General features: G+C 40.0%; 3 protein-coding genes across 9 annotated transcripts; all 3 read left to right on the top strand.

The window, feature by feature from the left end:
• The first annotated feature begins 329 nt into the window (after positions 1–329).
• On the top strand, positions 330–6,202 carry psme1 (proteasome activator subunit 1). Of its 2 annotated transcripts, none has more exons than XM_027003567.3 (11): positions 330–515; positions 720–752; positions 1,139–1,201; positions 2,479–2,580; positions 2,791–2,845; positions 3,315–3,412; positions 3,585–3,653; positions 3,819–3,886; positions 4,025–4,079; positions 5,696–5,782; positions 5,953–6,202. In XM_027003567.3, the coding sequence occupies exons 1-11, from the start codon at positions 477–479 to the stop codon at positions 6,031–6,033; spliced, it is 750 nt and encodes a 249-aa protein (XP_026859368.2). In that variant the 5' UTR covers positions 330–476; the 3' UTR covers positions 6,034–6,202. The 2 variants fall into 2 exon arrangements, with proteins under 2 accessions (XP_026859368.2, XP_026859360.2); XM_027003559.3 differs by having other exon boundaries at positions 331–515; positions 3,312–3,412.
• A 5,347-nt stretch (positions 6,203–11,549) lies between these two features.
• LOC113575009 (uncharacterized) lies at positions 11,550–16,161 on the top strand. Of its 6 annotated transcripts, none has more exons than XM_081695670.1 (8): positions 11,550–11,580; positions 12,482–13,028; positions 13,108–13,283; positions 13,487–13,736; positions 13,877–14,126; positions 14,879–15,105; positions 15,200–15,487; positions 15,755–16,161. In XM_081695670.1, exons 3-5 carry the CDS (start codon positions 13,154–13,156, stop codon positions 14,076–14,078), a joined length of 582 nt encoding a protein of 193 aa, XP_081551796.1. In that variant the 5' UTR covers positions 11,550–11,580; positions 12,482–13,028; positions 13,108–13,153; the 3' UTR covers positions 14,079–14,126; positions 14,879–15,105; positions 15,200–15,487; positions 15,755–16,161. The 6 variants fall into 6 exon arrangements, with proteins under 6 accessions (XP_081551796.1, XP_081551795.1, XP_081551794.1 ...); XM_081695669.1 differs by having other exon boundaries at positions 14,323–15,105; XM_081695668.1 differs by having other exon boundaries at positions 14,237–15,105.
• A 2,591-nt stretch (positions 16,162–18,752) lies between these two features.
• Positions 18,753–22,660, top strand: fbxo43 (F-box protein 43). Its single transcript, XM_027005774.3, has 5 exons — positions 18,753–18,846; positions 20,096–21,423; positions 21,523–21,625; positions 21,696–21,887; positions 22,269–22,660. The coding sequence occupies exons 2-5, from the start codon at positions 20,186–20,188 to the stop codon at positions 22,515–22,517; spliced, it is 1,782 nt and encodes a 593-aa protein (XP_026861575.3). The 5' UTR covers positions 18,753–18,846; positions 20,096–20,185; the 3' UTR covers positions 22,518–22,660.
• Positions 22,661–26,196: the final 3,536 nt, after the last annotated feature.

The raw sequence follows: 26,196 nt of genomic DNA, 5'->3' as shown, positions 1-26,196 counted from the left end.
TTATATTTTTCACGCGTTTCCCATATATTTTAGTCAGTGAAAGTAAGGAAAATGTCAGGGAATTCGACATTTGACTTATAGTGAGATACATGAGTATTGCTTGACTGCTATAACAAATGAATGACAACGTTGGTCTGCTTTCTGTAGCAAGACTATACTTCAAATCAAGACGACCTAACCTATTTTCGCTCATTGTTTTATTGATTGGTTGACCACTGATCAAACAAGTTTTTGTTTTGTGTTTTAACAAGGAACTGCTTGCGCGCTTCCGCCAATCTTCTTTAAATGTGTAAAATATGTCCCTCGCGCGGCTATGCTGAGAATTACCGATCAGGCAGTTTATTTCAATTTCACTTTCACTCTTTGTGCTGACTGACTGCGCGACTCTTCGTGTTTCATCGGAGATAATTGTTATATATTATTCTGACGGACTTGTTAAAAAAATTGCATATCAGCTCAATACATTCTTTGCAACAATGACTTCCTTAGACATGAGCCCTGCGTCAAAGAAAGAGGTAAGCGCAGAAGTGTCGTTTGTCATTGTGGGCCTAAAAACATGGCCTAACCGTCGTTTTGAATGCTGTTTGGGCCGGATTAGGCGTCTTTTAGAGCACTAAAATATGCTTGCCTTATTTTGCTATGTGCCCCGTCAAAACACGTGTTATTTGTATTGTTAAGTATACTTAGTTAATCGTCAGTTTATTTATGTCTGCTCACAGGTTGATGGATTCACAAAGAAACTCACTAAAGAGGTAAGATTAAGATCCTATTAACTTATATTAACTATGCTAAGTGATCACTTTTATCTATAGCTGTACTAAATAGGCTGCCATACTTTTTACAGTCAGTTATAAATAATCCACCACAGCACCATTTTTACACTCAGAAACAATTTGACTGTCTTTGCAGTCCTGGACCCTGTACACATCATGATCATCAGGCTTATAATTACACAGACCTGACCAAAAAAAAAAAGGACTGTTAACTTAAAGGTTTGGCTATAGAAGTGCTGTACCTAGTAAAGGGATCATTATTTGTTGGCTTCTTGGCAAAATTCTGTATAGTTTGTATACAGTTTAAAGGCTATACTGTAATTGTACTGCTCTATCCATAAGTGGATGTTTCTTTTCTGTTGTAGGCAGAACAACTAGTCTCAAATTTTTTCCCTGAGATGATTGCAGAAATGGACAACCTGTTGCAGGTATAGTGTCCAACAGTGGTGGGTGACACGAGCTAAAATTTATATCATGGTATTTTCAACTATCCAGACAAAATGATATAATATCACGATATACCAAAAATCAATATATTATTATTATTATTATTATTATTATTATTAACAACTTTTATACACCCTTTTAACTTGAGAGTAAATTGCCCAAAATGTGAGTGTAAATTGCAGTAGAAAACTTGCTTTTCTTTTTGCAAATGGATGTTTACACTTGAGGTAGAACTGTGCTAGCATGAAACAAAAGTAGAAGGATGTAAATTATTTAAATGTTTTTAAGAAACTCAAGTAGTTGGAAAAATTAAAATAACTACTGTTATGTTTAATGTTTTAATTACTGTAATCCAAATTTACTTGAATACAAACTATGTTTTTTCTTCTGGATAAAAAACTTGGAGAGGATGAGTTTTTTGGATATATGTGCATAAATTAATTTTACAACAAGTCCTCTATAATGTTTGACTGATTCGCATGGGATAAGAAATCTGTATGCATTGGGAATATATTCAGAGAGTAACTTGTATAAGATGGGAGTGGATGCTTAATTTACACATTTGTGTCACACAAAACATTCATGTGTAATAGTTAGTTTTGGCCGGTCACAGCTATAAATCTAATTCCACAAATCAATTAATAAAACATTGTCAGTCTAGGCCTTTTACAAAGGAGCAACATCTTGAATGCAAAATGGCAATACTTAATAAAACCACTTATAATAATAATAACTTTGGTTTGAAAATTAGTAGGCTATATGCATGCAGTAGAATTTACCTAAAACTATCAGTTTTGCTGGGAGAAGGCCTTTGGCAAGAAAATGCTTCCTCACAATCATATTTGCTAGAAAAAGCAGGAAGCCTTTTTCCACAGGATATGAGAAATATTGACCAACATGACAATTCATACAGGATTTGACATGGCACTTGATTTGACAAAATGACACAGTGGATTTGGATGGGACTAATCCATCCAAATGAACTTGCACAGTATAGTTTGCTGGATATGGTCACAAAATGTGAATCTAAACCAATTCCATATTACTGAGAACTCTTTGTTTTTATTTCTATTTCTTCATTTTGGGCTGTTTCCAATTAGTTGTTTTGGGGCTTATCACAGTATGGCAAAATTCATGTCATGGCACTGCGTAATGCCAGTATTCACTTTAATACCAATATAATTGCCCAGCACTAGTGTTCAGTTTTGACACAGTTATGTAGATTTTGTATTATTAATATGTCTGTTATTGTGCTCAGGCCTCCCTGTCCCTGGGTGACTTCTCATCTCTTAGGGCCCCACTGGACATCCCTATACCAGACCCTGCCAAAGAGGAACTTAAGAGAAAGAAGAAAGAGGAGGTGTTAACTTAGTCCCTGAAGAATAAGTTACTATATTACATTTGATTACAACAGTTCATCATTATCATAACACTCAGAGAAACAGGTCATTGTAAACAGATAATTACAGACCTTTATATATATAGAAATATATATGTATAAAGGGGGCACATACATGTAATGATGCTAGGCCTAAGTGTACTTTTATACATACATGCCATTTGTCAACAGAAAGAAGCGAAGGCAGGAAAGAAAGACAAAGATGGTGATAAAGACGAAGAGGAAGGTAAATTTTATTAAGGCAATGGCCGCAAATTTGCTTATAGTTTCTAAAAAAATTGTATGAAAATTATATGATGTGTGAATTTAAAACAATAATTGTTCAGTATTTTTTTTTTAATCCTTCGTAATTCCATCTGTAATTATAGTACCCATCTTAGTGTCTCTGTTTTACAAATGTACTTTATTTTAATCTTCTAATTATATCATCTTTATATTTTTAAATCATAAAGTACATCATAATGTTTATCAGACCTGGTCCTGGAATACCCCTTTCACTGTTTTGCTGCTTTAATCTATTTGTGCATTATGTTTAAATTTAGGAAGGGTATAATAAATACCTGATGAGTTAAATATTGTTAGCAGGGAACACACAGTGGTATTGGAGTACTAGGACCGAGAAACTAAATAAAATATGAAAAAAATCAAACAAAATAAAGTTTTGTTTATTTTTGAACATTTCTTTCATTCAGCAGGCCCTCCCTGTGGTCCCATTTCCTGTAATGAGAAAGTGGAGAGTCTGATCAAAGAGATTAAGCCCCACATTCAAACTCTGAAGGAAAAACTCAACACAGTAAGACTTCAGGTTTTAGTTTAAAAGAGATGATTTTACCTTAGTCTAAACTAATGCATATGCACCATCTGTTTTTATATCAAACATATTCATGTAATTTTACCTTACTTCAACATATCATTCAGTATTATTTGGAAATTTCCAATATGTGTAAAATCTCAAACTCTGTAAGGTGTCAATGTGGGTGCAACTACAAATTCCCAGGATTGAGGATGGGAACAACTTTGGTGTGGCTGTACAGGTAAGTTTGACACACTTGTGATCTGAAGTCTGAGAGTGGTTGCCTTATCCATTTCAAGAATACTTGGGTGTATTTATGTTGTATATCTGTATAATATGCCAAATGTGTAGTTTTTACATATTATAAGTTGAAGAACATATTATTTAAGTTACTATTATACCACAGGAGAAGGTATTTGAGCTACTTACCAATACTCGCACCAAGATTGAAGGTTTCCAGACACAGATCACAAAGTAAGAGGCACATTGTTTAAGCAAACTCAATATCCATAAATAGATGCTTCATCTGTATTTGTTTATGATTGTTTTTCTTTCACGGCTTGTGTAAGAATTTGCAATTCTTCATTTAATGCTATATTGCTTTTTGTTTAGGTATTACAGTGAGAGGGGAGATGCTGTAGCCAAAGCTTCCAAACAGCCCCATGTGGTCAGTATTATTACTTTAATGTTCATAATAACAAGAATTAACAAGATTAATGTTAACAAGATTGTGTTGAGAAATCCACTGATTCTACTGATTCTAACTGTCTTTAGGGAGATATACAGCATAAGTACTCCATGAGATAAACAGGAATCTCTAGAGTCATTTGTAGAGTTATGTCAAATAATTTTTAATTTCTCAGTACAATTCTTCACGCAGGTATGGTGGCCTATTACAGCTGTAAGTGAGAGGGTTTTATTGAATATGAACTACTGAATGTATTTGTCATAAGTATCCTGTAACGAGGAGGTTAAGCAGAATGCGGGGACGAGTTGCGTAAAACAAATACATAAGTTTATTAACACATAACAGGGAAACATAGCACGCAGGCTATGAGGATTAAACACCAACAATCGTAACACGTAAATTATAGACTTTTATTCACACATATTAATGACACAATGAGGATCAGGTGTGGAGCACAGGGAGGGCGTGGCTACACGGACGAACATACACACACACACACACACACACACGCATGGGGAGACGTTTGGGAGGAGGGGCCGTACCGTGAGAGAGCCCCTCCCCAATGATGCAACTCCCGGCATGCCAGACTATTGGGCTACAGCCCCGAAGCCAATGCCAAATTTTGGTTGTCTGAGGTTGCCTCTCTGTGTGCCGCATGGAACGGCTTGCTTGTTCCCGAGCAGCAGCCCCTGGACGGAGTCTTGGGCGGTATTTTAGGTGCCAGAAGCTCGTTGCTCTTGGAGACTGCAGATTCCACGTCACTGTCAGAGAGAGTGTCCCCATAGAGGAGCTCCTCCATCCCCATTGGTGGATCCTCAACACATCTGAACCCCAAGTCCGACTGCAGACTAACATCACTGTGCTCCCCTCTCCCTCCATAATCCGCATAATCCTCACAGTAGTCCATGTAGGGGTGTCTGCAGAGTCCGACCATGGATCATACACAGGGCCCCCCAAAAATACACCAGTGGTCTTCTCCCCCACTGTGGGAGTATGGAGTGAGACCAGGATGATGCAAGGTCTCTCTGCGAGGGTTGTGGAAGGGCATTTGCTTCCTATCTCCTATTTCCTTCTTTTGCTCCCCTTCCCAGGCATCCTTCGTCGGTCAGAGTTTCTCGGGGATGAGTTGCGTAAAACAAAGACATAAGTTTACACAAGTTTATTAACACATAACACGGAAACAGCACACAGGCTATGAGGGTTAAAAACAATCTTAACACGTAAACGATAGACTTTTATACATGCATACCCATGCCCCTACGAGGAGCAGGTGTGGAGCACAGGGAGGACGTGGCCACACGGACGAACATACACACACACACACACACACACACACACACACCCACACCCACATACACACACATACACACACAAATACACACAAACACACACGGGGAGACGTTTGGGAGGAGGGGCCAAACCATGACATATCCAGCTCAGATTGCATTTTTTACAGAGGCTGGTTGCAAAACTGTAAAAAAAAACAAAGGGATCACTGATTTGCACTTCCTATCTTTTGTCTATGACATTCTTATCAGATAATTAAAAGTTGTGTTTTCTGTCATAATTAGATGATTATATTTCATGTGTTACAGGGAGATTACAGACAGCTTGTTCATGAATTGGATAAACACCAGTACTGTGAGCTACGCATTGTGGTTCTGGAGATCCGCAATACATATGTGAGTTAAGGCTTTGAATCTGTGGTGGTATTCTACTTCTGTTGTCAAATTTTACCACATTGCTTGATTATTTTACTAACATATAATGGATTAAACATATGATGTTTAACATGATGGATTCTCCAGAGACTTCACTATAGCAAATTACTTTCATTGTGTTTTAACTCTAGGCTATATTGTTTGATGTCATCAGCAAGAACTACGACAAGATTAAGAAACCCAGAGGAGACTGCAAAGCTCTTATTTACTGAGTAATAAACCTGATCTGCATTGGCAATACATACACGCATAAAGAAACATATCAGATTTCATTTAAAGACGCCTCCACAGCTTTAATAATGCACTGACTTCAGTCTAAAATTTCATTCATTAGATAATGTGTTTTTGTTCAGATTTACATAATAAAGGTGTGGAATTTTACCTCAGTGATATGCTTCATATTTGCATCACATTTTCATTTAAATAACGTGCGGCTAAAATAATATTTTAAAGACAATAGTATCATTTAAAGACAATAGTAAATAGTCTCCATTCTACTCCATTCAGCCTGCCTTCTACCATTTAATACTGTTTATATCAGTACTGAAACTCAGAACTGCAATCATGGCAAGCATATATTAGATATCTCACCAAAAAAGATATAAAGAGCTCCACTATTTATAAATGTAAGGTATTTCAATTGCATGAAGTGTAAGTTGGAAGAGTGTAAAAAAGAGAGTATCATTATGAGAGTTAAACCTAGTGTATCATTTACAATTTTTACAGAAAACAACAAAGTGCAACTATAGTACATAGAGACTAAAGAATATAGAGCAATGCTGCTCAGTACTCAGGCCAGCAGTAGGGGACCTGGCAGGCCCAGCTCTAAGATGACTTGCTATATAGAAGTGAGGAAGAATGACAGAGTGCATCTGTGGAAGTCTTTCTGAAGCAATGTGTAAAACATTGTCCATGATGGTTAAGAGTTGCGTCTATGATCTTTGGTTTGAGAAGATCCAACTTGACTCCTCTGACTGAGGCAGCCTTCTTCATCAATTTGTTAAGTCTGCAACACTAATTCTTCCTACAATAAACAATTGCATAAAAAAATTACTGGCAACAACAGACTTGTAGAAGACCCACAGCTGAGATGTACACTCTCTGAAGGGCCTCGGGTTCCTCAAGAAATATAAGAGGCTCATTCTTGAACAGAGCGTCCGTGTCCATTTCACTGCGAGTTATATTGTGTATGACTATGTATGTGACAAATAAACCAAACTTGAAACTTGTTCAAAGTCCATTCCAATCTATTGTCGAATATTGCAGCTGATTCTCTTTACATCACTCAAAACAATCTTTTATTAGGGATTAGTACTCATTCTCCTGTCCACTTTTGACATACCTCGTTATGGGCAAATGAGCTTCTACAGTTGACATGAAATGAAGTCGGAGGTTGTACAGGTTGGACAGCTGAGCAGGTGAGCTAGCACGGTCCCTTAAAAATGCTCCTGTGCTGCATGTAGTTGACACACAGCCCTGCAGCCTCATGTACTGTGGTCTACCAGTCTGGTAGTGCATTATGTATGAAATGAAGGCTTTTCACCCAACAGCATGGGCTGAAAGGTATTGAATACATTGGAGAAATAAAAAAAAAAAACAATCCTCACAGTGCTACCTGTTCTATCCAGAGAGGTATACACTCTGTTTACAAAAGAGAATCTCATCCAATGGCAACATATTAGGTAAACCACAGGGAGTCTATTGCTAATTTCACCTGTACTTCAGAGTAATTTCAGAGTCATTATGTGTGACATCAGATCCACTGGTCTAAAAGCATTTATGACTTTGAGGATAACTGTTTAGTTGTCATTTGTGCACCATGTACACTCCAATTTGGCAATGGGGACGTGGCTGACCATTCTTAGTGGGGTGGAGTGCCTACATGAATCAGCAGGTAATTAAAATTGGTTGCACCTGTGGGTTTTAACTGTGACCTAAGTAGCTAAGTCACCTAACTATAATAATAATAGTAATAAGTTCAATTTATATAACATCTGTGACAGCATCGTTCCAGCCCACTAGCCTTTCCCTGCCCAGACTTAGGTCCCACTCACCTGAATACTGATAAGCTACACCTGTCTCTTATTCCAGTCAGCCATATAACATCCCAGTTTCCCACCTCCAACTTGCAAAGTATTGTATCCCTATATGCCTACTGAGCGTTCTTTGTTCTTTTTTATTCCTCTGGCTTTTGACCTCTGCTTCCTCCTCAGAGTATGCCTCATTCCTAGCCCCTTGGATTACTCAGGTTAGTGCCTACTGATTTACAGTGGGAATGGTACCCTCGACTCTTCTTATCCAGACCCCCCTGCATTGACAACTGCTACTCATATCCACCTCGCAATGAGTATGTTATGGTTAATTGTGACTAATGCGGCACTTAAATCTAGAAGGAGGAGAATACTCAGGTCACCAGAATCAGCAGAGAAAAGAAGATCATTGAGAATAAGTAAGAGGGCTGTCTTAGTGCTGTGCATGGGACGGAAACCCGATTGGGAATGTTCAAATAGAGCCTGTGTATTTAAGAAAGACTGCAGTTGAGAATCTACAACCTTTTTCTAATACCGTGGCTATAAATGGAAGATTGGAAATGAATTGGAGTGATAGCTGAGGTTTTGAGAGCTGAAGGAACACAACCTTCAGTAAGGGATGCATTAATGAGATGACAGATGGGAGTAGAAATAGCAGAACAACATTTCTTAAGAAGAGTAGTGGGGGCAGGGTCAAGCTGGCAGGTAGAGGAATTAGATTTTGTTATAATCTCAGAAATTGGGAGGTTGGGTAAGAGCAGCAGGGGTGAGAAGGGTGTCCCCATAATCAGATGTAGGGGAAAAACTGGTTAATTTTGTTTATTTTTTCATTAAAGAATCTAAGAAAACCTTCACATTGCTCAACAAAACTGGATGGAGAGGAAGATGGAAGCTGAAGGAGCTTATTAATAGTGGAAAAGAGTGTTTTGGACTTATGTCCGGGACCACTGAGGAAATAAAGTGTGAGCAGGCTGTATTTACAGCTGACCTATATTTAAGCATATGGTCGGAATAGGCTACTTTATGAACAGTGAGACCAGCTCAGGGTACGTAACTCAGGGAGTACATAACCATGGAAAAGAATGACTAGAGGGAACCTGCCTGCACTTGAGAGGTGCTACCTGTTCAAGTAACTCAGAGATGGAAATATATAGAGAGAATATCATCAGGAGAGGACAGTTTTGAAACGGACATCAGGGGAGAGGAGTGGAGATGAGCAGAGAAAGTGAGAGGGTCAACAGCTTTGATATTACAGAAAGAGATGAGGGATTCAGTGCATGGCTGAGTGACTAAGATGCTAGCAGTGGCTTCAATACGTTAATATCTAAATATCTGATATCTAAACCAGAGGAGCAGATTAAATCTAACGTGTGACCACGAGAGTGGGTAGGAAATTCAACATATTGAGTCAGAGAAAAATAATCAAGCACAGATAGGAACTCAACTGAAAATTAACAATCAGTGTTTACATGGATATTAAAGTCCCCTAGCACAAGCATCGCTGAACACATAGCATTGGCTAGAGTGAGACATTCACTGAATTCTGACAGAAAGTCTGAAGATGTTCTGGGTGGTCAGTAGAGTAACAAAAACAATACTGGTCAGGAAACAGTTAGCTTCAACACCAAATATTCAAATGAGGATGCCTCATGAAAGGTACAGGCAGAGACAATAAGAATGTTATTATAGACAGCAGCCAGACCACCTTATCTCTGGGTTTTGCGCTTAGCCAATGTGGAGGAAAAATCAATTGGACTTGAGCCAGATGTGCAGATGAGCTAGCTTTTTTGGTTCTGTCCCTTATGCACCGAGGGAGAGAAGCCTCAAACTTCCCTCTCACATGAGTTCATGTACCCCCACCATTCCCCGATGTTCTCTCATGTGCTAATCTTGTGACTCCAGGTGCCAGGCATCTCAACCATCCTTGAACATTCTTTCCTGCTAAAAACAAGTTGTTACACCCTGCTGCTGCACCCCTGCCCAGCAAAAGCTACGGGATAAGTGTCATACTTCTGCTTTTTTCATTAGTTGCACCGTCACTTCTCTATTCGCCTTTCTTGCAGACTGGTGAAGACAAGGGCAGAGATCACATATTTCTTACTTCCTCTTTTAAGCAAGCATTAAGCATTTTCCCTCACACCAAATAACTATGGCCACTGGGTGTTAGTAAATTGAGATGTAAGTAGTCCTCAGGTTGCTGCCAAGTCTCAGTAAGAAAGAATACATCAAATTTGTTTTGAACAAGGAGACTGTGGCATGTGGAGACTTTATCCATGAAGGAGCGACAGTTGAGCAATGCAAAGTTAAGTTTATTAGTCCTAGAGTTTTCCCAAGAGGGAAGAGGGCGAAGAACATCAACGTTAACAACTTTATAGAGTGGTTAAAAATTCACCCAATAAAGAAGTAGCCAAAGTGAAGGTTAGTGGGGAGAGAGCTCGCAGCAGGAAGGCAAGTAAGGTCAAGATACACACATACAGAACATAAACCAAAAAAGTTATCAAATTATGATCCTTGAAAGAAAAACATAGCAGCAAAAATTAAAAGATTCAGCAAGAAGAGGCAGCAACAAATGCACCAAGCGTACTCCCACCCGGAAGTGACGGTGAACAAGAAAGGGCAATGCAGTTTTTAACTATGCAGTTTTTCTCTCAGTAGACCACCATACACAGAGAGAACACACACAGAGCCTGCTAATGAAAAACAAAACTGTCTTGCTGAAATGTGAATTAAGAAGAAACTATTCTGAATCATGTTGGGGTTTTTTTGCTGTTTGTTTTGTGTGAAAAATAACATTTCATATTCCTGCATCCCACATCCTTACTTCTGTTTCTTGCCAACCCAGTGCAAAAACTACAATGCTCTGACTCCCCCTTGATTTTTAAAAAAAATTGTTTTATTTTTTGTAAATTGTAAATTGATATTTGTAATTCTTTGTTTTATTAGCAGTCTGTTAAATTGTTTGTCTTGTCCTTGAGCTGTCTTGATGGATTTTTTGAATTTGTGTTGTCCTGTGACTGGATTTTGAAAGTATCAATGTCTGAATGTTTTTAATTTTTTGTTTCTGTTTTTTCTTTTTTTCCCCTGGAAACTGAGAATAAAACCAATTATGAAGATGCAGATTGCCATTCCACATATAGACATTAGTCAGTAGTGCTGATGCCTCCTTGAGGGTACTTGAGGGTGTTGTATAAAACATTACATGTTTCTTTCACAATCATACCAATAATGCTTTTCCCAGGCTGGTTTTGGAAATTTGACTCTCGTAGAAAACAAATGTAAACAAGCAATTGACTGTCCAATAAAACTAAGGAAATGTCATAACTTGCACTGATTGTTCCGATGGTACAGTGGTTAAAAACCTAAAAGTTTATTTCATGTAATTTCTTGCTTTTATTCAGAATACATTTTTGGGAAAATATCACTAGTTCCATTTCAGCAAAAGACATTTGGTAGGCCTTAAGAAAAATGTAATTTTTAGCCATATGGTTTGAAATATTACATATGGACCAAAAGTTATTTAGCATTTCAAATATGGACAAATATATATTAATGGCAGGGGTCATATACCTATAGCTAGACATCTGTATGCCAAGGAAAAGTCTTTCCCTAGCCTTGAGGAGAATGGGCTCTCTGAAGAATGGAAGTGGATGTTTTTCAGTCATTTGTTAATCATATTGTAATTGGTTGGAACACCCGTCCAGGAAGGGGGAAGTACCCAAAGAGTGACTTGTGAGTACACATAAATCTTTTGCCAACTCTTAACTACAAGTCATTTTACAAATTATTTATTTTTGACACTTCATAAAGTTGTGTATGACGTAATTTGCGTCACAGGAGATATAATCATCAAGCTGCTTAATGATTCCTCCGTTAAATTACTTTACCAGTTCGACTTCGCCCAAGGCAGACCCGTGTTAACTAGCTAGTTAGCTATATAGCTAAGATAAATAAGATAGCTCACGTTAGATGTATCATGTACTCTATTGCGTAGTGGGGTACCATAAAACGCTGGTAAACCCATGCCTCGTGCCCCATCTATTAATTTAAAAAAACAGATTTGTACTTTGTTTATTGTACATATTAACACCTGCAAACACTCATCCCCCCACTGCAAGCGTTTCCAGCGTTTGTTGTAAAGGTATGTTATTGAAACCGAGCTTCACAAGGGTTCGTCTAATAACCTTAAGTAACGCAGGGTTCTCCTGTTGTTTGAAATTTCCCCTTCGATTCATTTACGCCAAGTTTTACCTTTTATTCCCATATCTATGTACGTCAAGAATGTACTGCAATCTGAACTGACTGACCGAGCTAACTCGCTCTCTCGTCTAGGTCGTTTATGTACAAAATACAGGGTGTCTGACTATCTGGCTAACCTAACAATACGAGATCGACCGTATTGTTGTATTGTATGTATTGCAGACACACAGTGTTTTCTAAGCAAAACGCAACCGTTGCGGTGTTATTCTATATGTGACGCTGATGTGTGTGTTTTTTCTTCAGACACAGTTTGTGTATTGACTAGCGATTCAAGTAAGCAGCCTGTCAAAGTTTATGCGTGCGTGTGTCGTTTTTGTCTCTGCAGATGTGCACATGACGTGTATGTCTTTTCCTCTCGTTTCCTTTTGGACAGAATGAATTTCATGGCCACATTCAGGCATGTCACCTTCGGTGAGCTCACCCTCCAGCCTTCGCCCGAGGCCGTGGCGCTGGCCAATGCCTACAAGGAGTGACCGTTCTGTCTCGGGCTTGGAGTGCTGAGAAGGTGAAGGAGGAGGCCAGGAAGAGGCCAAGGACCGTGGTGTGGTGAGCGTTGGCGATCCCCGGAATGCCTGGCTGGTGCTGAGCGAAGGCATAGTCCAGTTCGGGCAGTACCGGAGTCAAACATTTACATGCCTACTGACCTTTAAATGGCTGCTGACGTGGGCGACGCTGTCATGGTGTTGGCAGCCCATCAACGGGAGTGCGAGGGTGGAGAGACTTCGGTGTTCCCTGTCATGGTCAACAAGAATGCCCTGGTCCAGTACGCAAGCCTCTTCCCCAATGTAGTGAGAACCGTCTGGGAGTGCCGGACCAGGGACAGATCCTCCTCTCCTGGGCGGGAGGACCAGCGGCGCTTCCGAACACCAGAGTGTCTCATACAGGAACCTGTACGAGGCCAAGGGCAGGGAGAAGAGGAGGTTGGTAATGAATTCACGCATAACAAACAGAGCAGCAGTGGAAAATTTTGCAGTTACACGTAGTGTTTTGTTAATCCAGCTACGTCCAGTGGATTTGGCAGCAGAAGGTGAGACCTGGGTGCAAGATGGAGGTGTTGCAAAAGTACATCCAGCACAGAGACGCAAAGGAGAGTGGCCGTCAACAGTCGCGTTCCGCAGCCGCAGAGACTGCCTCCCCATCTCTGCCTGCTCTGGCACCAGTGCCCCAACTTTCAGGTGGGTGTGGGTGTGGGTGGGTGGGTGTGGGTGGATGTGGATGACCGCATCTGTTTGTTTATGGTGCTCCTGCCCAAGGGCTGGAAGCCGACACTAACCAGAGAGTAGCCTCAGTGGGTCAGCCGAGTGCTATTCACTATAGAGCAGTCTGGGAGGCTGGTTTACGCACAACCTCCATCTTCGCCTGACACCTTCTTCCACAGGGTTCCGGTGGATGCCCTACCACATGTGGGCATTCAAACTGCTGTGTGCACAGCATGAGTGCCGTCAGGCTGTGGACTGTACAAGACCATCCAGAGGGTCTTGGACTTCAGCAGCTGTTACTTCATGGCCACTGAGTACCTGTGCCACGGCCATAAGAAGAAGGTGGCGGGCTTGTCACAGGATGTCTTGGACCCCAAGGCTGGAGCCCATCCATCGGGAGAAGTTCCCAGCAGTCCTGACCTACAAGTGGTGTGTGTGTGTGTGTTTGTGTTGGAATGCTGTTGGTTCCTCTGTGTGATTTTGTGTTGGTGTGCTGTGTCCTGTGACAAGGAGGTCATTTGCCTGATGCGGGGTAGCACTCTGGGGAACAGTGTGATCTCACTGTACAGGCATTTGTGGGTCAGGAACAGACAGCAGTGCACCTCCCAGTCCGAGCACCTCATCATGCCCAAAAGGTTTCTGGCCCCGGGCACCGATCCCAGCACCATCACCTGCCAGCTGCCACCGATGGTGCCAGTGCCTACTGCAAAATGGTTGTTGACAGTATATGCCCAGGATGTGCTGTCACGGCTTGATGAGATGAAGGTCTGAGTTACCTCCATCTACGGAGCCATTTTGAAGATGGACTCCAGAAAGAAGGTAAGCTTGGTTGCAACACACACACACATGCACGCTGCTGAACAGTAACCTCCATGATATGCTTGATTGTCACATGTGCGATATGCATTGTGTGCCATTTGGCCCTTCAGGTGACCAAGAAACTTACTGGTGCTGCTGCCAGCATGGTGGCATGGGTTACAAATGTCCGGAATGAGTTTGGGCATGTTCTTATCAGAGTTCTCACGGCGGCAGAGGGTGAAGGCCTGCTGCCGTGTGCGTCAAGCTGATGGAGTGGTCTCCAATGGGCCAGAGAGGCCCCTCCCCAGCTCCTCTACGTGGCCTGTGACTGCTGTTCCATTGTGGGCAGGGGCAAGGCAGCTGCCATGTTCCACAAGTGGGACCAGCTGGTCGTCAAGCTGGATGTGTGGCACTTCATGCGACGGTTCACGGCGGGTGTCACCACGGACAGCCACCAGCTGTACGGCCTCTTCATGGGCCACCTCTCCTTCTGCGTCTTCGAGTGGGACGTGGAGGATGTGGCCCATGTACAGGAGGCACCACCTCCACTGGATTCAGAACCCTCCAGGTGTACAGCTGTACAGGGGCAGGTGACCAGGGGAGGGGTCATCCTGCCCGTGTATCACTGTGCACGTGGTTCCACGTCCCTGGAGTCGTTCCACCTGCACCCGAACCGCTTCGTACCTGCAAAGTCCCTCTTTCTCTCTCTCTCTCACTTTCTGTATGCATGTCAGCATTGTTTACTAAAAGCCTCCTTTCTTTGACTGCTGCAGGTACAAGTGCATGTTCCCTGCACTTTCAGGCATACTTGCTTGAAGGGTTGGTGAGGTGGAATGAGGACTCTGCGGCAGCAGCAGTGGAGGGAAGCAATCCTACTCGGGTCTGCTACAGTGGCCAGCTACGGGTCTGCTACAGTGGCAGCACTATGCCATCCAGCTGAGCCAGCAACTCCTTGGGCTCCAGCTGGCTGATGACTACACTACACCTGAAGAGTATACAAGTAATAAATATCCTCCCTCTCTCATATTCACACGCACACACACTTTGCTCCTCTATTTGTCTTTCTGTCTGATATATTCAACACGCTTATATAGGTGAACTCATCGAGGTGGAGGGACCTATACTCTCAGACCAGCGCAGTGCTGCATGAGGACCTCGACAGGGATCCAAACACACTGGATGGGCTTAACAATGAGGACCTTCCAGAGCTGAGAGGACGAGGACTTTGAGGATGTGAGCACAGTCTCAAACCATTGCCGCATCTCCATTGTTCTGCAGTGGGACCACGTTCTCTGGCTGCCTTGTCGTGGACCTGTCGGACCCAGTCGATTCCTCCAAGGTGCAATTCTGGACCGACCAAGGAAACCATCCCTGATGGCCAGGTTGCTACTCAAAACTCAGGCTTTGTCTGGTGATGATAAGAATAGAAGTACATTGTAGTTCTTTCTATTCACTTTGTGTTTACATGTACAGTACAACACAAGTCCTAATCGATAAAAAAAAATGGTCTTCAACTATTTATGAGTGATAAATGTTTGTGTGCTTCAGTCAAAAAGTGTCACTGTGGTAAATCATACCAGGGCTCTTCTGTTATGTACTAAGCCTTCTCTACAATACCTGATGTCTGTATTTTTCTTTTTTATTTCCAGGAGAGCCTGGGACCTGGTGGTGTTCCAGGCTACCATCACACCGCGCCATAGAGACTGACTGGTCAAGGGCCAGTTCTGTCAGTAATGCTGCCTTCAAGTCATGTTGGAAACATTGTATTTAAGAAATGAGCACACAAGAAAGCCACCAGGTTGTATTTACTAGTGGGAAACTCGATAAGGCCTGACTTTCTGAGTTTAGGGTGTGTCAGTAATAACGCATAATGGAGGCTGCCAGTATGGATGCTGCTCCCACAGGAGATGCTAAAAGTTATGTTGAGGATGAATAGTAACAAAACTAATCAGAAGAACCCTGAAAGTGTTGCCTTGTGCAGATATTTTTGTGTTATTTATGTACATTCATTCATTTGTTTCAGTATATTCATTTTCTTTCGGTAAGGCAAAATTAAACTTCCTGTTTCTGATTATACAAATTTCTCATTGGGTCCATTTTTCCTCAACCAAAAACTACTTGGAATGCATACCATCTCGTTATTACAACCTATGAACTAGTAAATAGGAATTTCCGAGAAGGACCTGAAGGCAGTATAACTCCCCCAGCTGTCGATCATTCTCCCCACATTTCAAACTTTAGCCTATCAGACACTGGAATTTACATATGATGGCAATTTTGTGTTTTATAGAGCTTCAAATATTGAATATATGGAACTGAATAGACATTAAACAGGATTTTGAGATCCTATTATTCCAAATTCCTAGAGTACAAATGACTAAGAATCATGCCATGGGTATGTGAATAAGTGTACTTCAAGAATCTCTTGGAGGGATCTGATGATAATTTCCTTTGTGTATTTTATAGCACTCCAAGTAGTGATATACAGTGAACTGGCCACTTGAGAGGATTTTGCCATCCCATGACTCCAAGTCCTACAGTAAATACACTTCAACATCATATTTTGAATATGTTGGGAAGTGTTCTCGAAGAATATAGAGGAGTAAATTGATAATTTGATGTATGTTTTTGTGGAATTTTAAAATATACTCTAGTGAATTGATTAGCCATTTGCCAAAACAAAATAATAATAATAATAATAATAAAATACTATGTAATTTCTCACAGTACAAACAAGGAAATCTTATGAGTAGCTAAGAAAGTGAGTTAAATAAATATTGTGGATTTAACTGAAAAGAAATAGATTTTAACTGGAAAGCTTTCAATTTCCCACAAATTTATGATTTTTCTCTTCATGTTTTAACACGTTTTCTTTCGATGCATTAGACCTCAGTAAGATATGTTTAATTAAGCTGAATTGAACACATTTTTTATTTTTTTTAATTTTCAATGTCTGCACTAAACATGCGAAAAACTTTATCCTTACGTCGTTTCACAAACTGGCTACCTTAATACAAAATGTATTAAGCACGCACTTAAACCGTCAGTGTAGATGGCGCGACAGAGCTTTTCCGAAGAGGCAACAAATATATAATATTTATTTCAAAAATAAAATTTCGTATGTGAGCATAATATCCACACACTAAATGTTATTAAATAGCTTGCGTGGTGTATTAGCTAGATTTTTGGGTACGTTTGTCAGTGAATATACTAGCCAATGCAATTAAGCTCTGTTGTCATTATATCAAAGTCAAAGTAGTCAGGTCTCCAAATAAGCTTTTCACTAATGTGGCTGATCAATGACTAGACACTACTGAGAGCAGATGTTACGAGCTGGCCGTTGTAACATGATAGGTAATTAGCTGGTTAGCTAAATTGATTCACATAGGGTGTTGGAGTCACATTCACGCAGAGTACTTCATTATTGCAAGACTTTTATTTTGAGTGACCTTATTAAACTTAAATGCCTGCCTCTGTGCGTCATCATTGTGTAAGGATAAAAGTGGAATAATGTTTTGACACATATGCATACAATATCTTGATTATTCTTTATTAACTGGAGGGCTAACATTTCTGCTACTCCAACATCTCACCAATCAATCAGCAATGTATCAGAAATGCTATCATCTACCCAAAATCTGTTTGCTGTAGAATATAAGAAAATATACAGGTTTTATACAAATTTTCTTTGCTATTTTAGTATAATACTGTGATGAGAAACTATTTTAATTTTTCGTATTTAGCTCTGCTCACCCACATTCATCGAGGTATATTTAGATATAACGAGAGGGAATAGGTTGTGACATAAACTGGCTCCAATAGTGACAGTATGAGGGACGTCGCTGTGCCATTTCTTTTCCGTGCTACAGCCCCAATGGTTTAAGCCTAGTCAAGAAATGTTTTTCCTCTATAACAGCCAGATTTGAGTGTAATGTTAGGCAAGGGTTACAACTGCACTGATTACAATTTTATTTAAGCGCAACACTGGATTAAAAAAAACTTTTTATCTATGAATTTTGATTGAAAATGTTTTTCAGAAATGTTACCTAAGGGAAGCATAGGAGTCATCAATCATTAGACCAAGCCATGAACTTTTATAAGGTCACTAAGCTTCAGGTTTGTTTCACAGTGAAGAGGGATAACTTTATCAGTACATTAAGTAGTTAGCTAAGGCTGTAAGTATTATATTGGTATTGCTTCAAGTGCTCATATTTATTAACAGCAAAAAGTAATTTTTAGTAATTTTTCAGTTATCTATCAGTACAGAAAGGATGTGTTCGAAATAGCCTACTACATAACACTTGCGTGCTGAATGGACCTCAAATCGGTATGCCCTGTCCAGTATGTGACCAAAATTAATGTTTCCAGTACACAAAAGTTACCCAGATAGCGTACTACTTTGGCTGTGCCAGTACATGACCGGACCTATCTTCATGGCGTACTGCATCCTATCATGCAGTGATGACGAAAACTCTTTCACAAGTGGGGAATTTTGTCATGTCATTTATTTTAATCAGTGCTAGCCTATACAAAGAGGAAAAGGTGACTTGTATGCTAGTAGAATATCATGTTGTTCCTTTTAGCTAAATAACACGGAAACGCGTCATCAGCCAATCAGCGAAATGGGCACTAAATTTGAAACGTGATTGCTAGATAGTCACTAGAAGACCACTTTTTTGTTAGGGTCGAACGACGTTTGATGTTCTAATGTAATTCACTGCTGAGGTTTTGGTGTTCTCGCGTAAGTACATTCATTGCTCCTTCAGAAATTACTCTAGGGGTAATGTGGATAAAACCTTCTTCGTTTGTTAGGTTAGTGTGGTTGACCCATCTCCTATGACTTTATGAGAATCTACCAAATGCTTATGGCTGTATAGCCATATGCATTATCTCGTTTAAATACATTACCGGCGGTTTAGCTGGCTAACTATGCTACCATTGTAATTAGCTAGCTTATTGTTTCCCAAAAACATCGTAACAATGATAATCGTTACGCTAGCTAGGTTAGCTAAATGGTAGAGCGGGTATGAAACTGAACTCAGACTTTCTCTTTTTTACATTTAAGGTGATCTTGCATTTGGAAATCCGAGCCTTCTTTTTAATGTAGTTTACCTATTTTAGCTGTGTGTCATTGCACGACCCAAAAAATGAAATAAAATGATCAACCCTTTGATAAAATATAGTACTACGTACTATACATTGAAATCAAATTCAATCAAACCACTGCATGACTACCTAGATGTAAGATGACTTTATTGTTTTTGCTATCTAGTTATGTTCTCCATGATAACCTCGGGGGAAACGTGGATTGATGCATATCTCTGTGCTTGTTTGAGCGAGCAAGGTATAGGGCGTAAACTTTAAAGTGGGATACGAGGAATAAGATGTGCCATAGCACGCGACCCTTATAACCATGGCAATAATTATAGCATGTTTGCCGTTATCGCAGTTATAGTCTTGGATAAGTAAACAAAATATAAGCAATAAGATGGCTCTCTACTATGTATGTATGTATATGTATGTGTATGTGTGTGTGTATATATATATATATATATATATATATATATATATATATATATGTATATGTGTATATGTGTGTGTGTGTATATATATATATATATATATATATATATATATATATATATATATATATATATATATATATATATATGTATATGTGTGTGTATATATAATATATAAAAAATGCATGCATACATACATACATGCATACATACACAAATATCCGTATGTGTATGTATGTATGTTCTAACGGGCAGTTTTGTTTGTTCGGGTTTGTTGCATATCCGACTTGGCCGGCGTGAAAATCTTGGGTATGTTCACTTTCTACATTTAAATTCCTGTCTATTTAACTAACTTCTCACAAGATGGCTTTTGACATGAGCATAGTTTCAGACCTCGTTTTTATTTTTGCAGTCTTTTTCTGTCTAAATATCTATGATGTATTAAAGCTGTTTTTCTTTAATCAATAGGTCAGTACGACGCTTGAAGGTTTGTCCACTGTTCTTAGCCTGGAAGCAGTACGTTGGTGGGTTTAAGCGCTTCCAGCATATTGTGCGCACATGGAGTTGAATGAATGCAGTAGCCAACAATCTACATTTTTGGACAGTATACTTCAAATATCAACACATTCTCATGAGCTAAGCTCATGTTTTCATTTCCATAACTTGGAAAGACCAAATGATTTGAAAAGAAATCCTAAGAAAGAGCACTCATTACATACAAGTTGGTGTGAGACTCCTAAACTCACCAGAAAGGATGCTTCACTGCGCAGGCGTCTTCTTATTTCCAGATCAGCCACAGATGGAAAAATTAGTAGCTTTAAAACACCAGGCCACAGGGACCTTTACACAGAAGGCCATTTTGACAATGGGAGCTTTGAATCTCCAGACAACAATCTGTCAGGGCCTCTGTCCTACAGCACTTTAAAGACTGAGGACATGGTTCTGTCATGGCGGAAACGACGTCTCCTGTTTTCACAAGCAATAACCTCAACTCTTGAGGATGGGAAAAACGGAGTGCCCAGCCCTCCACAGGATGGTAGCTCTCTCTCTGTACCAGAGCTAGATGAAAGCATTATATCAGGTTTGATCATTTCTGAGATGCCTGTGACACCCCAAAGCAATAACCTTTTGCCTTTAACAAAGGAACATTTCCAGACTCCTGTTAAACGCTTGGCAGAAAATCTTTGTGAAAGTCTGAGTGTTCTGAGCACACCTTCTCGCACTCCAGTTTCCAAGCTGGACACCTCCTCTTCAGAAGATAGTGGCTTTAACTCTTTGGGTCTAGATAAATCTGTAGAATCCTTTGAAGACTCTTTCTTGGAAGGAGAACTGCCATGGGCCTTCCGCAGCAGAGAGAAAAGGCTCTCACGACTGGAGCGCCAGCGCCGGCTGTCCACACTACAGGAGGGGGGTTCCCAGTCAGAGGAGGATCGCAAATCTCATTGCTTGGAGGTACAAGGCTTCAAGGAAGATGAAGAGGAGGTGTTCCTGAAGAACACTCTGCTAGGAGCTGCTAGAATGAAGTTGCAAGACCTATCTCTCACGCCTGCCCTTCAAATGGTGCATGCCCTGAGCCAACGTAGCACATGCTTTCTGTCACAACACACCGGCCTTGAAGAGCTGCTTCAGTTGTCAGTCCAAGATGGATCAATCAGGACTAGCCTACCCCTCTCAGGCCTCATTGGCAGGAAGATGGGACTGGGTAAACTGGATATCCTCAATGAGCTCAGAAGGAGGAACCTCCGACATATTCTAGCCGTCATCCTCAAGCTCCTGTCCCCTCATGACATTTATACGTGAGTTATGGAGAAAACGTTCTGCATTTTTAATTAACTTTTTTTTTTTGTTTTTTTTAATGAAGGCATTTTCTCTCAATTTGTTCCCCCTACCTCCAGATGTGGACAGGTGTCTGATATTTGGGATGATATTATCATGCAAGATAAGAAAGCATCACACCGGAGAAAATTGTATGAGCGGGAGACTAGACTTGGACTTGAGGTGAGCTAATGCTTTTGTCAGCTCACCTTGACATACCAGTATCTGATGGGCTACCTGCTCTTTGTTTCAGATGGGTAGTGCTGCCCATGTTCCGGATGCAGAGACTAGGCTGACTCTGGCATGTCGATCTGCTTTGAGCAGTGTCCAAGCACAGGCCAAAACCCCCAGAGCTTGCACACACACTCCTGCAGCTGAAAGCATTTATACGCCCTTGCTGCACGAGACACCTATTTCGAACACCAAATGCCAGGAGTTCCTACAGGTCTGAGAGAAAATCTATGTTTATTGTATGCAGATGGAATGCTAAAATAATGCAATTTTGTTTATTTTTCAAGACTTTTGGAGCAGCACAAATAGCCATTTTTCTTAATACTTCAGCTGCTGGTTTTAAAAAGGCAGAGTTAAAAAAACACTTTCATCCACTAGAAGTAAATACTCAAAAATGCAATCAGCATACGCTGCTTTTGTTGAGAGCTTTAATGTTGCACTTTAAGTCTTGTGTACAAGTACATAGTAATTTGACTTATTTGTAGTAATATATTCATTTGCTTTATTTGTAATCAGTTGAATTTAATATTTAGTAAACATATAACTGATCGGTGTTTAATTGCACATGAAATTGATGAGCATTTGCTTCTCACAGGTAGCCAAAACCCTGTTCAGTGATGAGTGTTTGAAGCCATGTCCACGCTGCCAGCACCCTGCTCGGTGCCATGTTGTAAGGGGTGAGGGCATTTGCAGCTGGGTTGACTGCCTCTTTCACTTCTGTATGGCCTGCCTATGTGCCTACCATGGCTCCAGGGACTGTGCCCATCTATTGTCTAAGCGCAGGAATAGGAAGGACATTCTACCTGGCAGTGCTCAGAGCAAACGAAATGTGAGGAGACTGTAATGTTTAGTGTTTGAAGACATAATCAGATATCTTTTGACTTTTAAATTATGATGAGTGCTGCCATGACTTCAGAAAATGCAGATATGAACTTGGCTCTCCTCAAAGGGTGTGTGTGTGTGTGTGTGTGTGTGTGTGTGTGTGTGTGTGTGTGTGTGTGTGTGTGTGTGTGTGTGTGTGTGTGTGTGTGTGTGTGTGTGTGTAAATATACATTTCTACTGCTTTTACAGATTATTTTAATAAAGTCTTTTTATTCTAATAAAACTCATCATGACTTGTTAAGGTCATTATAACCTATTTAGCTAAGATTGTAGTTATTGTTATGGCCAAAGATAAAACTGAATACACACCATCTTGGTTAAACCACTTTTGATGCAATGTTTTCTTAATTTTGAGTGTATGCAGCAATAATCAAAGGAAATGAGAGAGAAAGTACATGCAATGTATATAGTTTCTTTTTCTTCTTCATTCACTCAAACACACAAAGAACACACTGAAGTTACACTTATATAGCACCTTTCACGGTGCCTAAGGACGCTTTGCATTCAACACAGCTTTTACATCCAGTCAGTGAGAAGCAGCAGCCAGTTGCACACAGTATACTCTCAATCAAAGCCCTCTGGGGGTATTGGTAGCTCAGTGGTTAAGATATTAAACTTGTAATTGGAAGTTTGCCAGTCACTGCCAAGTTGCCACTGTTGGGCTCCTGAGAAATACCCTTAATCCTCAATTGCTCAAAGTTGTACTCAGCCATGATTATAAGTTGCTTCTGATAAAAGTGTCAGCTAAATTCCATAAATGTAAATGAATCAGTTGTAGGGAGGGGAGAGATGCAGACACACAATCATTAACATCCATTTACATCAGGACACTTTATTAGAGTAGCCAATTTGACCTGACTTCTATGTTTTTGAATTGGGAAGAATCCCAGACACACAGGGTGAACATGAAAACTCCAGCCAGATAGGGACTCAAACCCTAGCACTGAGACAAAAACATGCTAACCAAGCCACTGTGCCATCCACAGTACCTTATTTTAAGTATCCATCACAGTTGTACTTGAAGCCTCACTCATTGTAACTGAGGTACAGCAAGTTAAATGTGGAGCACATATTTTGAGCTCCCCTCCTGTAGTAATTTGTGTCACTTGTCGTTTTTGCTACTCTATAAAGTTAGGGGCTATCAAGAAGCAAAACTCAATGATCTAGTTATGTAGATCATGACAACACTGGGCATAATGTTGAAGCAAGCAACTGTTCAAACAGCTTAACATTAAGGTTAGACCAACTAGAAGCATTACATTTGTTTGTTATGATAACCAAATGAAAATCTATCAACCTTGCATAAGGCCAGTAAAGATTATTTCATTTTGATCTGGATAAATACATTGTTCATCACAGAATAATACCAAGTGAATTATACTTCAGGGTTCTCAATCTGTCCAGTTAGGCATCACGAGTGTGAATCAATTTCACCTGTTTTAGTGCAAATGACAACAGGTACTCTGGAGAAACAACAGCAAGAAACCCCCTAAAAAGAATGGTTTTGCAGGTGCTGGCCACAGATAATTACTATCTCCTTATTCTTTCTGACTTTTTCTTCTTTAGAGTACTGTAGTTTTGTGTTTTGCTAGTCTCCTGGTCACTACTGTGGTGGTATGAGGTGGTACTTACAGCCCATTCACAAATAGCCCTCACAAGAAGGTTTGCTGTGTCTCCCAGCACAGTCTCAAGAGCATGGAGGAGATACCAAAACAAGGGCCATTACATGAAAACAGCTGGACAGGACGGTAGAAGGTCATCAATCCTTCTACAGGATTGGTACTGGTTTTTTGTGCGAGGAGGAACAGGAGGAGCACTGCCAGAGCCTTACAAAATAACCTCCAGTGGGCTACAGGTGTGCATGTTTCTGACTAAAGAAGAGTCTGGTGAAAGAGATTGGAGATGCCATGGTGAATGTTATGCTGCCTACAACATCACCCAGCATGACTGGTTTGACAGTTGGTCTATGATGGTTTAGGGAGGCATATACTGGGAGGATCTCACAAACATCCATTTATTAATAAACTGTTACTTGACTGCTGTTAGGTACAAGGAAGAAATTCTCAGAGCCAAATTCTCATGGAAATACATACAGGCATGTGGAGGTCCTTGCACACTACTTTGTCACATTATGGGTTGATTAAATTTATGCAAATTGTAATTTTAAAATTTCACTTTGATTTTCGGTGTGATTTTGAATCCAGCCCTCCATGGGTTGATCATTTTGGTTTCTACTGAAAATTGTGACATCATTTTGTTCTCAGTGAAGTACACAATTTATACTAGTAAAGATTTTTTTAATCTTTTACTCATCAAGATCAGATGTGTGATTTAAGTGTTCCCTTAATTATTTTTGAGCACTGCAATTAGTTTAAAATGATATTATTCCACATTATTACTTTATGTGATGTCCATTTTGATTGCCTGTTTCATGAACTTGAATTTAAGACTAGCACAAAACAAAACCTCAAACTCATAGTATATTTGAGTTTTTTAGGTTTAGGCTACCTAGAAAATAAAACCTTACAAGTTGATTTCTATAATACAACTTAATGCAATAACTGGCCAGAGAACTTTGAACATTTTTGGGAGTCAATAAAAACAATTGTGCCAAATTATTGCAGGTAACTAAATCAAATGTGATCAACCCTGAGCACTTGGAATGCTGGCAGATGTTTATGGCATATGAAAAGCAAGTCACACTACTTCATCAAATCCATATGGTTAACTTTTTTTGTTCCCTTAACTTGTAAGTCCCTATTTATTAACAGTTGTTTTCTTTTCCCCAAACTTTATTATTTTAACATTTACATTTCAATCAATCTTCATTCCTATATTTATAAGATATCAAACACCTCTGAGGATGTACAAAAAGACTTCCCCTCAAGGGACACCTGCATCCCCCATCAACAAGTATGTCGGAGACAGGAAAGAAACTTGAACTGATTTATAGTTCTTGCAGATAAAATGAAGATGCCTTTAGAATTTGATTACATTATATTCTTTATTCATTAGTGCCATTAGAGCCAAGTCTATGGTGGACTTGGCTCAGGCGTACAGAAAATCTAATGAGTGACCACTGAATGAGAAAAGAAAGGGGGCGGAGGAGATAAAGAAAAAATAATCAAATAATAATAAACCAACAACAAAGACAAGAACTGGGATCAGAGGTAAGAACCTTTTCACAAGCCAGAGAACTGTTTAGCTATAGTTTTTCTGTTTAAAAAGTAGGAATGTGCTCATGATTTACTTTAGCAGCCTGTGCTATAAGCACAAAGAAGATCAGTATAGACTGCAGAGATTTAAGCTTGTACTGTAAATACTGAAATTCTCACTGTCCACCGTCATACTTGTACCACAGGTGACAATATGTCCATGGATATAAAACAGAAAACAAAAACTATTCAGTACACCAAAATATGTCATGGACATAGCAGTTTTGACACTCTGGGTATCAAGCAGCTCATACACATCTCCTTGAACTGGATCATTCAGGCAATTTCTGAACACATTTAGATTTTCCTCATTGTTGTTCAAAATCTCCAAACACTTCATGTGTTACACGGCATCTTCACAAGAACTCAGGAACTCTGAAAATTTTCTTACTCCCACCACATCCTTCATCTGTAGGACTAATATCT

Source organism: Electrophorus electricus, chromosome 14 (genome assembly GCF_041902795.1).
Source record: "Electrophorus electricus isolate QZ-2024a chromosome 14, ASM4190279v1, whole genome shotgun sequence".
Taxonomy (NCBI): Eukaryota; Metazoa; Chordata; class Actinopteri; order Gymnotiformes; family Gymnotidae; genus Electrophorus; species Electrophorus electricus.
Note: the sequence above shows the minus strand (reverse complement) of the source record. Positions and strands in the feature narration are given on the sequence as shown.